Consider the following 18,504-nt stretch of genomic DNA (forward strand, 5'->3'; position numbering starts at 1 on the left):
TGGGAACAGTTAGAAGTCTTATACCACTTCTCTATGGAGTCAGCTCAACCTTATATCAAACATTTCACTGTTATTTTAGTGTTACTGAAAAATAACAACCACTTTGCAAAGACATTAAGGGTGTGTTTATACTACAATTCAATAGTATAGGAAATTCTTAATCCAGTATTTGGTAAAGAAATCTTGTTTAACTTACTTCTGTGTATTTTTGATCATAAGCAAATTTGTTTGTCTGTGATTACTTTATTATTGAACATTTTTTAATAAAATGCATTGGTAAATTCATTTATTAGACAATTATTTTGAATTTGTACAACACAGTTACACATAGAATCAAAAATGGGCTAACATTTTAATGTTTATCACTGTAATTGATAAGTTACTAAATATTTACAGTCTGTATTTGCCAGGTTAGCAAGCATTTGATCATTGAGCAGTTATGAGTAGTTTAGTTCTTCAAAGGTCACTGTTATTTCTTAAGTAGTTCTTTAATTATAGTTCTCTAAATTCAACTTCTGAGGGGGCATCTTTCAAAATGATGTGAACTCCAACTCAAAATCAGCATAAGTATTATCATTTATGAGAGGTTTTTTAATTTATCAGGATTTATCAATATCTCTTCTGAACAAATGCAGAATATTCCAATTACATGATAAGGATATTTGGCGGTGATATCTGAAGCTCACAGGAAAACAGCTGTAAATATGGCAGATGTTGGGAATCCCCTCTCTTCAGAGGAAAGCATATATTTTTAAAACTAGCGATCTACTTATAACTTTAAAAGAAGCAAAGGCAATGGATTTGTAATAAGGCTGAGATTTTACATATACAGCATACACAACATATACAGCAATCTTAGAAAATTATTACAATTCCAGTTAGTGAATTTCCACTGGTCTTTCCCATTTATCCAACCATAACTTCAGCAGAAGAGGCATTCAAATTGCAGAATAACAGCAGAAATTGAACCCAGTATGTTTAGACATAGATTTCTATAATAACTTACATGCTAAAAGCCTATTTGTGATATCTATGGACTAACATTTAATGCAATCATAAGGCAGTCTCCATCTTTTATTTTAATACAGAACTAACATGATGTTTTAAGTGTGTTAGTCTCTCTTAAAATAGTAAACAGATGAATGTCACATGAATGCATTAACCATTCATCCACTGATAATATCAACAGTAATTTCTGGGCTTAAGTCATGGCAATGACTGGGAATGAGGAAAGGGGATGTGAAATGGTGAAGAGTTATTCTGGTCCATGTAAGTGACAATATAAATCAATTCAGAAAAGCATCATTATGATTTCACTACATAAAGTGACCTAAGCAATTTGATCCTTGTTATATTTAGTCTTACTATCTACAGTAAAAAAAAGTGATATACATTTAATATCTGATTTGTGCATGTAACCATAAACATGGTGATGCTTCAGTGGCCATTTTACAGACCTCTAGTAACTCAACACATCTGGGGATAAGATGTGGTTGCATGAACTAAGGCAACCTTAGGTGACCAAGCATAACTGATCATATATTAACACGATAATACCAGAAATTTTAATAGCCATCCTTGACATGTCCCACCCACCTATGGTGAGATTCTGCATAGAGGTGCCAACTGAGTAAGTATAAATTCTTCCAATGATGATCTGTTTTAAGAGCTGCACATGTTACTTTACTGTAAGATTAGGAAAAGTAACAGCGAATATTGTTCTTCTTGCAATGTTAATTACAACAGCTTTCATTTTAAAATACAGCATTACAAAATCATGCATGGACTTCATTAACAAATGCAGTTATACACGTGCATTTACTGTTGTTTCAAGAAGTCTTCTGGTATGTGAACACCTCTAAGTCAGTATTCTTATGTCCCACTTGTGTCAATTATGATGTGTTCATATATTTGTGTATTTCCTTTAAAACTTGAGGCAAACAGAAACTCACGGTTATCTGCCAATACAGAAGTGAATGCCCTTGGAGCTTGGATGATGACTTCATTAAATTTCATAAATTTTCCTTTGGCGGTGTCCCATTGAAAAATCTCAGTAAATGAATAGTCATTTCCCAGAATGGCATACTGCCATTTATTTAATTTAAGTGGCTGCAACACCATGGATCCTCGTGATGGAAATGTCTGTACTTCCACAAACATGGAGACATTCCACTTCATTATTGTGGAGTCACCAAGGAATCTTGTTAAACAAATATACAAATTGTCTTTAATTTTAAAATGTTTAACTGCATATACATTATCTGTCTCAGGAATATCAATACGCCAAACAAATTCTTTCTTCCCTTTGTTCCACTGATAGATAATAGGACGTTGGAAAAGACTTAATAAGATTAAATGTGGTTTGTTAGCTATTTCAAGGTACTCCACATCTATATCTTTGTACCAACGATGCAATGATTGGTGTGAGTAAAATCCATTTCCACTCCATTTATATACAGTTGTAGTCCCACCCTTGGAGCTATCAGCAATAATGAAGAACCATTCTCCATCTATTTGAAATGATTCAATGTCATTTGGCTTTCTGATTTTTAAAGCATCTATATCCTGGATTTTAATAAACTTGTTGGCAGAAATATCCCTTTTGTATACATGAGAGCCACCAAAGAGCCGGGCAACAATTACAAACAGCTGACCCTCAATGATCAATGGTTTACAGACCACTGTGGAAGAGCCTGTGTAAAGAACCAAAAAAAAAATCGGAAACAATGCACAAAGAGACAGTAATGATCTTTTCCATGTTAAATGAGAGGCATTCATACCAGTAATGTTGTCGAAACTCCTGAAGACCATTTCTACATGATCCCATTCAAGGATGCCGCAGTTCCCAGCCACAGGTTGTGCAATTGCTACATAAATATCGTCCATGTAAGTGAAGCTTTCAATTGACAAAGACTGAAATTTTAAGGTCTGGAAAACAACAAAATCTATGAAAAAGAAAAAAAACAATTATAAAATGTATCTATTTATCAGAATTTAACTATTCATACATAACTGAAGCCAGGATAGGAAAATTGAGCTTTGATCTTCTCCGTTAATTAGTTCAACAGCTTAAAATATTCAGGATGACTGAAATTTACCTTTTAATGAAATTAATTTTTGTAATGCTGTAACCAGTTGGCCCTAAGGGAAGGCCATTAGGCACTCGCAAGCACCAGTAGGCACTAGGGGATGGACCACTCAGGATAGCACCAATAGGCACTATGCACAACCGAAACCTTTACTGCAACAAACTTCCCAGCCACTGACTTCATACCTCTTCCTAACAACCATTTGAGCCTGAACCAGACTGTTTGCAATCTTGGTGTCTTATCTGACCCAAGATAAGCTTCCAACCACATATCGTCACTGAAACATCCTGTTTCCACTTCCGTGAGATTGCTTAGCTCAGCCACTGCTTCAGCTCATCTACTGTCGAAACACTCATCCATGCCTTTGTTACCTCTAATCTTGTCTAAACCAATGCACTCCTGGCTAGCGTTCAACCACCCATAAACCTGAGATCTCCAAAACTCTGTTGCCCGTGTCCCCACTTCCATTCACCAAAAACCCTTAGATTAGTACCCAACTAAGCAATGCTTAACTTTAAAATTCTCATTCTTGGTTTCAAATCCCTCAATGGCTTACCCCTCTGAAATCTTCTCCAGGCCTACAACCTTCTGGATATCTGTGCTTTTCCAACTCTGGCCTCTTGAGCATTCCTGAATTTATTTGCTCTACCATTGGCGGCCATGGCTTCAGCTGCCAAGACACTAAGCTCTGGAATTCCCTCATAAACTTCTCCACCTCTCGACTCTCTTTCCTCCTTTAAGATACTCCTTAAAACCTACCGCTTTGACCAAACCTTTGATATTTGCCTGAATATTCATGTGGGTCAGTATAAAATTTTGTTTGGTAATGCACCTTGTGACATTTTACTACATTAAAGGCATTACATAAATAGAAATTGGTGTTCTTGGTACTGTCTAACAAAGTATAACCCAAACTGCAGTCCTATGGTGAGAGAAATGTAAAATAATCTTATAATTATATAAATATAAGTAAAATAAATAATTAATTTTTCAAAATTGAAAGAAAAACAAAAGGTTTGCTCTAAGAGTGTTAGACTCTGGAGGGCATGAGTTCAGACAAGTGGAGAGCAGCTCTGAACAATGGGGTTATTTACAACTAATGGGTGCGGTTTTCCTAACCACTACATCATCATAAAGGGTAGGTAGAGCTCTTCAACTTTAGCTACATCCCACCTAGAAGGTACTGAGAAGGTAAAAGCCATGAGGTAAGAATAAAGGATTTTAGTTTCTCTTCCATAGTAAGTGGCTCAAGCATGTCATCCCTAGGGCAAAACACAATAGATAGGTTTGTAAGGTTATGCATATTAGAATGAGAACAGAAAATGTGCATGCTGAAGAGGCTGTTTTTTGAAGCAAGCCAATCTAAATGTCGGGTTAGGCAAGCCTAGTCCCACAGGGATATCCCCCCAAAGGGGCGAGGCTACTAGAATTTTCTGACGATGCTTTGCCTCAACCAAACAGATGTTTAAAACAAAATTAACTAAAATGATCAAACTGAATCAAAATGGTAAATTAAGAAACAAATTATTTAAGAATATCATACAATAGCAAACTACCTCATCTAACGTTGCATGAGGGAGGAAGAAATACTGAGAATCAGATTGACAACAGTGTACTTCCGTTGATCAATCATGTCAGCATTAATAATTGCCAATGGCGACATCTAGAGCCCAGATTGGTCTGCCTCCCACCAGAAAAAAGACCAATGGTGGAAGCCAACATCAGGCATCTAGAGATAAATAGTAGAGGGGAAGCATAATAAAATTTCTCAATCAATTTTTGTTCACCCAACTTTGTCTGAAATTTATAAATTTTGAACCAAATGGGTAAATAAAATTTGGAAATTCCAAAACTAGCACTGTTCATAATGCAAGGATATCTTTGTGTCTTACTGAATCACCTGCAGTCAAGCAGTCAAATTCTTTCAGTGGAAGGTGGTTTATTTTTGTTTCATTATACTTCCCTGGACTTGCACAATAGGTCTGATCAACTGTTGCGTTGGTGCTATTCAACCATCCTACCAACCATTTCAGTTTGCAATCACAGTGGAAAGAATTGCCTCTAAGATCTCTGTGAAGAAAAGCAGTTTTAATTGGTGGCTTATAAAAAATGCACAGTGAAATACTGCCACAATAATGCCTGATAATAATACATGATCTTATTTATTTTCAAAATAGCAATAAGAATACTGCATTTATTTTACGAATTAAAATATCCCAAAATTTTGTTTCATATATGTGTCAGCCATGGTTCGGTGGAAGCCGCTCATCACATCCCTGCCAGACAAAGAGCAGCCAGCCTAACCACACCTTCCAGCTTTTGGTCCATAACCATGTAGGTTACAGCACTTCAAATGCACGTCTAAGTATTTTTAAATGCAATGAGGGTTTCTTCCTCTACCAACCTTCCAATCAGTCAGTTCCAGACCTCCACTACCCTTTGGGTGAAAAGAAATTACACATCAACTCCCTTCTAATCCTTCTACCAATTACTTTAAACCTATGCCCTCTGGTTATTGGCCTCTGTTAAGGAAATGGGCCCTTCTGATCCATTCTATCCAGACCTCTCATAATTTTATACACATCACTTAAATCTCCACTCAGCTTTCCCTGCGCCAAAGGAAACAGTTCCAGCCTATCAAATCTCTCTTTATAGCTAAAATTCACCATTTCTGGCAACATCTTCATAAAGCTCTTCTTTACCCTCACTAGTGTGACTACGTCCTGTAATGAGGTGGCTATCATTGTACACAGTACTCTAGCTGAGGTCTAATGAGTATTTTACCGTTCTGGTATAACCCGCCTGCTCTTATACTCTAGGCCTCTGCCAATAAATGAAGGTTTCCCATATGACTTCTTGTCCACCTTATCAATCTGTCCTGGTACTTTCGGGGATCTGTGGACATGCACTCCAAGATCTCTCTGTTTCTCTACACCTTCCAGTATCCTACAATTTATTTTGTACTCTCTTGTCTTATTTGCCCTTCCCAAATGCAATACCTCACATTTCTCTGGATTGAATTCCATTTGCCACTTTTCTGTTCACCTGACTAATCCATTGATATCTTCCTGTAGTGTTCTTCCTTATTATCAAACACACAGCCAATTTTGCATCATTTGAAAACTTCTGAATCATGCCCTCTTACATTTAAGTCTAAATCATTGAGCAAGGGATCCAGTACTGAGCCCTCGAAAACGTCACTGGGAACAATCTCTCAGTCACAAATTCACCCACCAGCCTACCCTTTGCTTCCACCTCTGAGCCAATTTTGGATCCAACCTGCTACTTTCCCTTGGATTCCATAAGCTTTTTTTTTTTGATCGAATTACAATGTGGGACCTTGTCAAATGACTTGTTAAAATCCATGTAGATTACATCAAATGTAGCACCTTCATCAACCCTGCTTGTTACCTCCTCAAAAAATTCAAGCAAGTTAGTCAGACTGCTCCTAACAAATCTGTGCTGTCTTTGATTAATCTGTGTCTTTTTAAATGATGATTTATACTGTCTCTCAGAAATGTTTCCAATAGTTTGCCCAACATTGAGGTTAGGTTGACTGGCCTGTAATTGCTTGGTCTATCCCTTCCTCCATTTTGAAACAACAGTACAACAGCAGTCCTCCAGCTTCCTCACGCCATGCCTATAGCTAGAGAGGATTGCAAAATGATCTGAAGAAGAATCATGAGAACTCGAAACATTAACTCTGTTTCTTTCTCCACAGATGCTGCCAGACCTGTTGAACTTTTCCAGCATTTTCTGTTTTTTGATTGTTCAGATGAGGATGTGAAGATGTGCCTGCAGAGACAAGATGTATTGGTCTGAGGAGTGCTGTGCAGGAGATTGCTGGGAAAATCAGAGTATAGAGGTTGGCACCTCAAAATGAGATGCCACTCACCTTTCCTGCCATTTATTAGATCATTGAACCTCTTGGGGCACTGTACCCAGGTTCAAGGGACCACGCTCATGTTGCTCACTTCCTCGGCCACTTCCATCCACACTTGCTTGGTTTAAGAGACTGGCCTCTTCCTTCGTTCCACAGGAAACAGCACTTCACTTCAGTCCTCCAGATCCCACAGCAGGACCTCCAGGGAAGGGTCAGAAACTGAGATACTTTTAAGTAGAAAAACTTTCCTTGGACAAATTCAGGACGTTATCATGTGATTGGTCAGGAAACCCAGAAGCGGGGTGCTAATGCCACGGCTGAGTTAAAGAGTTATGGCAAAGCTGACTACTAAATGAAGCAGGTTCCTGAGTTGCCATCACAGCCCATGCCGCCAGCAGCAGCACCCCACCCCACCCCCCACCCCGCTCACCCACCCGCATCCTGTGCTGCAAATGAGTCTATTTCAATAAGGTTCTGCCTACAGTAACCAATCCCCTCACTTCTTCTCAGAGGAATGGAACAAAGGTCTGGAAATTGGCGCACATTGCACCTTTTTTTCCCCAAAAACATACTTCATTCATAAAATTGTAAACATACATTACGAAGTATTTTAACTTGAAAATTACAGAAAATACAATGTAATTTGACTTGTGTCATTATTGCTGATAAAAGAGACATATCTAAGCTTTCCATCTTGCACTCACCAGGACACTTGCAAGAATATCAATGTAAGGGGAAAACAACAAGCTGCCTAGTTTAAATTTCAAACAATTGTTGGCATTTAACTGTCAGTCACCATCAGAGGTGCATTCTCCATGGCAACAGCACTTGCCAACCAATCAACCACTCTCTTCACATACAGTATAAGTTGTTGTTTTCTCCCTTATATTGGTATTCTTGTGAGTGTCCTGATGAGTGCAAGGTGAAAAGTTTCAACATGAGAGACAGAGACAGAAAAAGAGAAAAAAGGAGAGAGAAGAAAAGGGAGAAAAAAAGAGAAGGGAAGAAGGAAAGAAAAGCTTAAATCACCTGCACAAATGAGGTGAATGCTACCCCTCACAGCTAGTGTACTACTCATATCTATCTTACCAGTGTGTCTCAAAAGGACAGTCCACATTAAAGCAATATACAATCACACATCCCCGACAAAAGTATTATAAAGCTCAGCCTATGCTAAACAGCCTATGCAGAATCTATCCAAAGCAACAGTTTTGTAATACAGTACTCAAAAAGAGAGGAAGAATATAAAGTGGGATTCAACTCTCAAAGAATTCAATTGCATATGTGGTAAAAGGTAAAAAAATAAATAACCATAGGGTTTATGTAAAACTTCCGACGATTAGTGCAGTTTGGACATAAGATGCAAAGATATTGACATAACCAACAAAACTTATTGTGTAACAGAACCATCAATATAGTTACCTAATTAAGCATTGAGCACCATTTTGTCCTGGGTGAAGTCACGATACGACTTATTAAGAAAAGGTACAATTGTGTCCTTGAAAAGGGCTGAACCTTCTAGTGGTGTGTTGAAAATCTAATTCACTCCGTTGCAAGTTACATGCAGGCGAGCAGGATGGAGAAAGCCATATTTAAGTCCAGCTTCATGAAGTTGGGCTTTAACAAATTTATATTCTCCACAATACCAGGCTAAATCCACACTAAGGTCAGGGCAGATGAATATCTTGCTTCCACAAAAGTGTAGTTTACCATTTTCTCTACACAGACGTAAAATTTCCCCCTTCACTCCATAGTGATGCAGTCTTAGTATTAATGGCTATTGGGGGCTTGCCATGCTGTGGCCGCGACACCAAAGAGCAATGGGCTCGATCCACTACCAGCGGTGAATTGAAACTCTCCTTGCCAAAAACCTCCAAAAGAAGTGTCTCAGTAAAAGTTGCAGGGTTTCCCTATTCCACACCCTCAGACACCGAAAGAATCCTTAAATTATGCCTTCGACTGCCATTCTCCAGGTCATCTACCTTAGTCAACAACTTAGTATTTTGGGCTTCCAGCGGGGTGCAGCAGGTCTCCAGATCTAATTGGAAAGCTTTCCAGTTCCCACCCATTGATTGAAACAGTGCTACTGATGTTTGTGTAGAGCAATTGAATCCGACTGCAGAGTCTCTCCTCAAAACCTATTTTGGAGAGCACATCCATCATGTAGGTGCGCAATATTCTGTCAAATGACGTCTCCTGGTCCAGGTTGATGAAGGGTGTCCACACCCCTGTCCTGTACCTAGGCAATCACACCCCTGAGTAGCATGAGGCTATCAGAGATCTTCCTGCTGGACACCGCAGGTCTAGCCAGGGTGATTCACCAAATCCAGAGCAGTCTTGGCCTGATTGGTAAAGACCTTGGATAGAACTTTATATTCCACATTCAACAGTGAAATGAGTCACCAATTTATACTTATCTCCCTTTCCCCCATCTACTTGTAGGTGTGGGCAATGATGCCTTTCCTCGTGGATTCTGACATGCTGCCAGCCAGAAGCATATTTTTACACACTTGCAGCAGGTCTGGGTTGATCCAGTTCCATAGAGCTGAATACAACTCAGCTGGTAAGCCGTCGCTTCCGGGAGCTTTTTTCTTCTCAAAGTGCTTGAGGGCCTTAGTTAGCTCATCCAGAGTTAGAGGTTTGTCCAGACTCTCCTGCATACTGTCATCTAAGACCTCCACGATAGAGGACAGGAAGGACTGGGAACCCATGCTGTCTGTGGGCTTCACGTCATACAGTTTGACATAAAAGGATATGCCGATCTTCAAAATGTCAGAGATGACGTTACCGAGCCATCTTTTTCCGTCAGGCTGCTGATCACAGAGCTCTCTCTGTATACCATTTAGAAGAAGAAACGCGAGCACGTCTCATCCTGCTCCATCGAGCAGACTCTGGACAAGAAGATGATCTTGGAGGCCTCTGAGGCAAAGAACAAGGGTTGCTGACTTTTCACCTCTTGGCGATTCTTCTTGACATTGACAACAGCCGGAGCAGATTCTGCATGCTTTTCTGGAGTTGTGATATTTCCTTCTGTTCCTTTCTAGCCTTCTGAACACCTTTGAGGATGAAAAACCTCTTGATGCTCACCTTGATCACTTCACACGACTCAAAGAGGGGTTTCATTGTTCTGAAACCTTTGTAATTCCTTTTGAGTTTCTCAATGTTTTCTGGGGTCAACAGTTTCACATTCAGCTTCCATGTCCGCCTGCCAACCCTTTAGTCATCCTGTGAGTGACAGTTAGCCAGTAGGAGGCAGTGGTCAGGGAAGAACACCAGCTTGATGTCAGTGGATCTGACTGTGAATGCTCAGGACACAAACAGGAAGTCTATGCTGGAACGGATGGACCCGTCTGGTCACGGACAAGTGTATCAACATTGCACTGCATCTGCAGGGTTGCTGAAGACATCATGCGGCTTGGTATCTTTTACTGTTTTCATCAGGAGTCTGGATGTGGCGTCCAGTTTGTTGTTGCTCCTGCCAGATCATCCAGCCACATCAATGATGCCGTTGAAGTCACCAGCCAGAATGACCAGCCTGGCTATTGCCAGCAGCTGTGGGAGATGCTGAAGGATGTCCAGCCCTTCACTGTTTTGAGCCAGGGTGTACACGTTAATTAACTGGAGCGGAGCATTATTGTACATTACATCTACTATGGTGAGGCGCCCGCCCGCCACCTTCTTAACTTCAGGGATGGTGAAGTTGCCTCCCCGCAGCATAATTCCCAGGCTGGAGGAACGTGAGTCATTTTCACCCGACCAGATTGATGGCCCATGGGATCACAATCACGACCATTGCCTGTAGGGCTGAACAGTGGTATCTCACCCATAAAAATAGCTGGTCAGCTTTTACCTTGGCAAGGTAATCCAAGGTCGCAACACATAGCATAGTATAATTAAAGCTACGCACATATTTGGAAACAATCTCCACACCCATTTTAAAGCGTTTTATCGCTTACCAAACCTGTTATCTTTGAAAGTTCCAGTTCTTGCGTCTGCTCCTGTAAAGCCACAGTGTTCACAAATTGTCTCACTTGTGATGGGCTGAGAAACCCATTAGAAATTTTTTGCTCAGGTGACATCAGGGGGTTCATGCAGGAAGCAATGGTTGGACTGTTTTCTGTTGAAGAAGTCTTTCCCATCCATTCCCCCTTGGGAGCATTACTGCTTCCAGCTTCCTGGAGCTGGGGTATGCAGAGTGCTTCACTGCTCCTGGCTTCTTGGAGCTGGGGTGCATTGGCCTCCTCACTTTGAGGTTGAAGTTGGGGTGAGCTGGCCTCTTCGCTGTCTCCAATGTTTCGGAGCTCGGATGTCTCCACCTCCAGCTTCCTAGAACTTTGCTGCACCTTCTGTAGGTGCCGCCCTTGCCCTTCCTCCACCGAAAACGGCAGCCCCTGTTGTCTATGTCAGATGGGAGTCGCCTTTTACTGCTTGGCATCTAATTTACTGGTGCAAATTTGGCACTGAAGAGTCCAACATGGCAGGCAGCATGTGCACGTTCATTGCACGACACAAGAGTGCTACCTGCCTTATTGGTGAAAGTTCCTCCATCAGTGTCCAGGCTGCACAACTGAAACAGGCGTTAAATTTCATTCATACACAAGTAGGGGGCCTAATCTTATTTGTGGCAACCAGTTAGCTCAGTTGGCTAGATGGCTACTTGTGGTTCAGAATAGTGTGGGTTTGATTCCCAATCCAGCTGAGCTAGACTTAAGACCCATCTCTTTGCCGTGCCCTGAGAGTAGAAGGCACCACCACTGACAAAAACTGCCAATGGCTTAGGCTGAAGCACCAGCAGACAATGAGCCAAGAACCTGTCTTCGAGTAGAGCACTCATGGAATGGAATGCCTGATTGTGGCCCACTATGTAAAATAGTTGTGGAGACTGATATGATATGCATTGATCTTGAAGTAAGATTGAGGACAGTGACTGGGATCCTGCTTTTGCCAGAGTGCTGGATCATATGCATGACTGTTGTGCATTGAATATTTCAGGCACTAAATTTTGGATTTCTTAAATGCTCTCTGAACGAAAGGTTTATTCTACAGATTTCTTTTTTGGCTCCTGGTTGTGGTTCATTTCTCCACCAGGCTCCCAGAAATAGTATAAAATGGAGTAGACTGTAGAAATACGGAATAACTTGCCTGGGCTATACAGTGACTTTCCCTAAATGGATCAAAGCATCTTAACCTTTGTCTCAAGATTTCAGGGTTCTCCGCAACACAACATTGATAAATGTGTATACCTCATTGTCTTTCTTCAGGTTTGACCCTGGATGTGTTAAGAAAAATATGAACTGGGTTCTTGGGAATTCCTTAGTTTCCTAAGGGGCATCCATAGGGAAAGTAATGAAATTCACAGAAACACAAAATCACACAGTGCAGAAGAGGCCCTTCGGCCCATCAAGTCTGCACTGAGATTGCATAGACAGGCAACAATTGATTGGAAAATTTGTCAGGTATCTTCTGTTACTTTAAATGATTAAGTGGCAAAATAATTTCAAGACAGCAGCAGCTCTTGGCCCCAAAGAGGTTTCAAGACCTGGCTGCAGGAGATCATAAAAGTAAAATACTTCAGATGTTAAAATTTGAAGTACGAAACAGAAAATGCTTGAAACACCCTGTGGGTCAGAAAGCAGCTGGGGAAAAAAGGTAGGATTAACATTTCAGGTCTATGATTCTTTATCAGCTCTGATGTTGACCCAGCCTGACCTGGCCCAACTTGAGTGTTTCTAGTGTTTTCTGCTTTAATTTCATATTTCCAGTTTCTGGAGTATGTTGCTTCTTGCTTTTTTGGTCAATTCACTGTCGCATCCCTTCCAGGGATATCCACCTCGAAGAATCTCTGCTCTTCTCTTCAACATGATTTTTATTTGCTTTTTTTGAATTCTTCACCTTTATTGCTACTTATATCTGTTTCTGTTTGGCTTCTGACAAAGGGTCATGGATCTAAAAAAACCACCTTCCTTTCTGTGCAGATGCTGCCTGATCTCCTAAAACACAGAACGTAACCATAGTTTGCTTTGTTAACTGAGTGCACCATGAACAGAGTGGGAAGTTTAGAATTTGCTAAATAGTCCATGAGTGACTAAGACTGAAATCTAGACTTTACGAGCCAAATCTTCCTCTGGTCTCGGGAAAGCCCAACCACATGCACTTTCATGGCTCACAAACTGCACATCTAACCCATGTGACTTCATATGCTATTTTTGTCTTTTCACAACAAGATCGGGTTTGCAGTGCAGCTTGCAAGGGTTTAAAGGCCTGCCTCAGTTCTCCAACACATTATCACTGCTCCCAACGATGCTAAAGGCACCCTAAACTTCTCCCTTTGCTTCTCTCCCATCCCCCTGCCAGCTCATGTACCTTCAGATTGCCTATGCCACCCCATGCAACCTCTTATGTCCCTCATATATCCTTCATAGCCACTCATCCAGTACGTACCATGTTCAGTCCTCAGATTCCATGTAATATCAATGAATTTTTTTTACATTCCTTGGAGGAAAAATAAACCTCTCACCATCTAATAAAAGCCTCCATTTCATTGATAATGAGAAAAATGCATTGTGCTGTGTGGAAAAAGAACCTTGTATTTGCAATCCTATTAGCTTGTGTCAACAAAACAGAAACCACATTAAAGTCACATTCTGTCATTACAACTTCTTTAAACTGTCATTCATGCTCAGATGAATGGAACACCTACTGTGCTGAAATCCATTGGCACTTGAAACTCAGCCAAGCATTCAGAATGGCCACAGCTGTCCAAACAATATACTGCCCACTAGTAAGGAAAGAACTAAAGGTGCTCATTTCAATTTCAAGGCAGAGTGCCTGTCAATCAACGTAAGTGAACAGGTGGTTAGATTTTTTCAAATGTAGATTTTTTTCAATGTCAAAACCAATCTTTCTTTAATCAGCTAGAGCTATTGAAATCACAGTAGAAAAGATGACAGCCCAGGCTGACGGGGCATTTTGTAACACTTTTCACTGCATTATTGTGTTAAGCATGTGAAAAAATACACAATACAAGTCAATGTAAGGGTCAACTGATTTGCCAGTCATGATCTAGTTGAACGGCAGAACAGGCTAGAGGTGATAAATGGCCCATCATGTTTCAATGATCCTGAATTATTTATTCCTTTGAATAAATCACTAAGCCTACAAGCAGATCTCAGTCATGTGACTTGGCCTGTTGCCATGGGCAGCAGCATATAGATAGCTTTTTCTTGAATGCCCATGGTGAAAAGACCCTTGCCTTGAGTGCCTCCACTCATCCTCTTCTTCCAGATAGAGATGACTCTGCAGTGGGCTGGGAACAATTACAGTTCCCTTGTCAAATACAGCAGATGAGAGATGGGTTGCTGCTTCAAGAAAGTGTGCACACCTTCATAACTGAAAGCAGAGAAATACAAAGAAGAAACCCAAATTGTTGGGTCAAAACATGTGTACATCTCACAATGAGGAAGCAGATTCCCATTTGAGGAAAAAGCCCAGGCATGGTTGACTTTGGGGCTTAGCATTTTGCACCTGTTTCATGTGGCTGCTAAAATCTATTCAGGCATTATAAGGCCAGCACCTCAGTAACATTTTTTGAGCCTTTAATGAAACTACAGCATCTCTGATCTACAGATCTTCGGTTTATCGACAGGAGGTCTGCAAGCTTCAGTACTTCATAATATGGATAATCCGTACCTGATGTACTTACCACAACTGACACAGGTATATTCACACCTATTGATAAATATACTATAAGCATTTAATGCACATCATTTCTCTCTCCAGAATAAAGCTGCCCTTAGTAGTGCTGAGTTAACAATTGAAGATCCATTTTAGAACATTAATAGGGCTCCGTTCAGCAACACTGAAAATTTCAATATACTCGAGACTTCCTGTATAAAGAATATACAAAATATTATGGAATGAAAATATAACTCTCTTACATATTAGTTAATGCATCCAAGCCTTTGAATAAGTCTTTAGGAAGGGTTTGAAGATTGTTATTCGCCAAACTTCTGTTGAAAGCAAACAAAAGTGAAAGACAATATATTAGTAATATATAATTCTTAAACTGTTACCTCAGCAAATTTTCCTTCAACACTCATTAAAATGGCTTAAGACAGCAAGGGGAAAGTATGAACAATTATGTTTCTCATTCTAACGTTTAAAATTTTGAAAGAACAGTTGATCTCCTGTTTTTACTGCATTCAGGTTTTTTTTAAATTGAATTTGTGTCGGACCCAGCAGCTAGCATTTGTTAACTCTGCCTGTTCATAAATTCAATCTTGGGTAAATCAGGAGTCTAGGCCTTCAAGTTAGCTGGAACTTGATATCTTAAATGTGTACTGTTACTTTAGCAAAGTTAAATGTTGTTATAGCAGCTAAATGGTTAGACTTATTTCTACCTACTTAAGTTTCCAGCTTTGGTCCAGAACTTACATAGCTGCCTTCTGCACTAGTTGTGAAGTGCATCCCTAATAATCATACGATCAACAAAACTACTTTGGTCAATTGGGAAGCAAAAGAGATCCCTAATGTCATGCTTCAAGGCTTTTGACGTTTGTCATAGATTTAAATAAATTACTTTTTTAATGTTTTGTTTTTAAAAGGATTAATTTTTTTAAGTGTGCTTACAAATTTTTTGGTAAAAGGTCTTGAGGAAATGGGCAATTAAAACATTATTTTTTTCCAAAAATAACTTTATTCATAAAATTTGTAATAGTACATAACATAACAGTTCAAATTTGACATTACATAAAGTGCAATAAAGGTCAGTTTCTCTCATTACAGTACATGAGATGGCTCAGTAAGCCTGCCATTACAAGTTATATTTATAATGTACATTTACATTTCATGTCAAATATTCTCTGGTGCATACCATCCCAGGTTTCCAGTCCCTCAATATACAATGGCAGGAGGGCCTTAGATGCAATTAAAACTTTAATGAGCTAGCATTAATGTGGTTTTCCTTACAGGATGTGAATAGCAACCAACTCATCAGATCATTTTGGTCATCAAAAAATGCTTCACAGCCAGTGACATATTTGATACCTTTTCTGGCTGTGAACAGTGGGATCAATGCAGTTGAATCAAGTAATAAGGGAGATTTTGAAACAACATGCTGTGAGACAGTCAAGCAGCAAATGCTAATAAAAGGTTGGTCTACAGGAGTAAACAGGTGGCAGAGTGTTTTTAAAATGGTGATAGTTTGGGAAATGCTGATGTACAAAGGGACCAGGGTGTCCTTGTTACACCAATCACTGAAAGCAAGTATGCAGGTGCAGCAAGCATTGAAGAAGGCAAATGGTATGTTGGCTTCATTGCAAGGGGATTTGAGTACAAGAGCAAGGATGTCTTACTGCAGCTGTACATGGCCTTGGTGAGACCACACCTGGAGTACTGCGTGCAGTTTTTGTCTCCTTACTTACGAAAGGATACACTTGCCATACAGTGCAGTGAAGATTCACCAATCTGATTCCTGGGATGGCAGGGTTATCATATGAGGAGGGATTGGGTCGTCCAGGCCTGTATTCACTGTAGTTTAGAAGAATGAGGGAATCTCATTGAAACGTTTAAAATTTTGACAGGGCTGGACAGACTGGATGCAGGGATGACATTTCCCCTGCCTGGGGTATCCAGAACAAGGGGTCACAGTCTCAGGATACAGGTTAGGCCATTTAGGGCTGAGATAAAGAAAAATTTCTTCACTCAGAGAGTGGTGAACCTGTGGAATTCTCCACCACAGAAGGCTGTGGAGCCAAGTCACTGAATATATTTAAGAAGTAAACTGATAGATTTCTGGACTCTAAGGCTGTCAAGGGGTTTTGAGAGAAAGCAGGAGTATGGCATTGAAATACAGGATCAGCCATGATCACAGTGAATGGCGGAACCGGCTCGAAGATACGAATGACATACTCCTGCTCCTATTTTCTATGTTTCTAAATAATCATGTTTAACTCGGGTCAGATAGCCCTCCGATATGACGAAGTATGAACGTTCTTCATTTTATATTATGTTAACATAAGTTGTATTGTCTTAATAGACTGCTGTTCTGCAGCTTTTTAGCTTATTAGTCCATATCAGGGCCTGTCTCAGATTGAAGAAATGCACTTACAAAAGACATGAATATTCAGTTCAGGTCACAGAGGGTACTATTGTTACACTATAAAGTATATAGGGCAATGTGAGTCATGTTCCACAAAAATAAAACTCTTGACTTGACTTAATGCTGATTTTAATGTTCAGCTGTTTCCTTATACTCATTAAGCACTGTGCGGACACTGCTCCAACAGATTTTAATTTATTTTTATTTGTTCATAGGATGTGGGCGTCGCTGACTAGGCCAGCATTTATTGCCCATTCCCTAATTACCCTTAAGAAGGTGGTGGTGAGCTGCCTTCTTGAATCACTGTAGTCCATGTAGCGTAGGTACACATACAGTGCTGTTAGGGAAGGAGTTCCAGGAATTTGATCAGTGAAGGAATGGCGATATGTTTCCAATTCAGGGTGATGAATGGCTTGGAGGGGAACTTCCAGGTGGTGGTGTCTGCTGCCCTTTTCCTTCTAGATGATAGGGCTTGGAAGGAGCTGGCTAGGGAGGGTTGGTGAGTTCCTGCAGTGCATCTTGTATATGGTACACGCTGCTGCCACTGTGCATCAGTGGTGGAGAGAATGAATGTTTCTGGATGAGGTGCAAATCAAGTGGGCTGCTTTGTCCTGGATGGTGTAAAGCTTCTTGAGAGTTGTTGGAGCTGCACTCATCCAGGCAAGAGGAGAGTATTCCATCACATTCCTGATTTGTGCCTTGTAGATGGTGGACAGGCTTTAGGGGGTCAGAAGTGAGTTACTCGCTGCAGGATTCCTAGCCTCTGACCTGCTCTTGTAGCCACAGTATTTATGTGGCTAGTACAGTTCACTTTCTATCAATGGTAACCCCCAGGATGTTGGTAGTGGAGGATTCAGTGATGGTAATGCACTGAATGTCAAGGGGCAATGCTTAAGTTTCTCTCTTGTTGGAAATGCTCATTTTGTGTGGCACGAATGTTACTTGCCACTTCTCAGCCCAAGTCTGGATATTGTCCAGGTCTTGCTGCATTTGGACATGGACTGCTTCAGTATCTGAGGAGTCGTTAATGGTGCTTAACATTGTGCAATCATCAGCGAACATCCCCACTTCTGACCTTATGATGGAAGGAAGGTCATTGATGAAGATGATTGGGCCTTGGACACCACCCTGAGGAACTCCTGCAGTGATGTCCCGGAGCTGAGATGACTGACGTCCAACAACCACAACCATCTTCCTTGTGCTAGGTTTGACTCCAACTAGTGGAGAGTTTTCCTCTGATTCCCAATGACTCCAGTTTTGCTGGGGCTCCCTGATGCCACGCTCGGTCAAATGCTGAATGCTTGATGTCAAGGGCAGTCACTCTCACCTCACCTCTGGAGTTCAACTCCTTTGTCCATGTTTGAACCAAAGTTGTAATGAGGTCAGGAGCCAAGTGGCCCTGGCAGAACCCAAACTGAGCATCAGTGTGCAGA

General features: G+C 40.6%; 1 protein-coding gene across 2 annotated transcripts in view; it reads right to left on the bottom strand.

Moving 5' to 3' along the window:
• Positions 1-269: 269 nt before the first annotated feature.
• The window catches only part of lgi1b (leucine-rich, glioma inactivated 1b), a 37,614-nt gene continuing 19,379 nt past the window's right edge, over positions 270-18,504 (bottom strand). For both annotated transcript variants that reach the window (XM_041210387.1, XM_041210386.1), the window contains 4 exons: positions 14,910-14,981; positions 4,990-5,159; positions 2,781-2,945; positions 270-2,693 (listed from right to left, as the gene is read on the bottom strand). In XM_041210387.1, coding sequence (XP_041066321.1) covers positions 1,873-2,693; positions 2,781-2,945; positions 4,990-5,159; positions 14,910-14,981 — 1,228 coding nt within the window. In that variant the 3' untranslated portion in view covers positions 270-1,872. The remainder of the gene's footprint in view (positions 2,694-2,780; positions 2,946-4,989; positions 5,160-14,909; positions 14,982-18,504) is intronic.

This window comes from Carcharodon carcharias, chromosome 17 (assembly GCF_017639515.1).
Source record: "Carcharodon carcharias isolate sCarCar2 chromosome 17, sCarCar2.pri, whole genome shotgun sequence".
NCBI lineage: Eukaryota > Metazoa > Chordata > Chondrichthyes > Lamniformes > Lamnidae > Carcharodon > Carcharodon carcharias.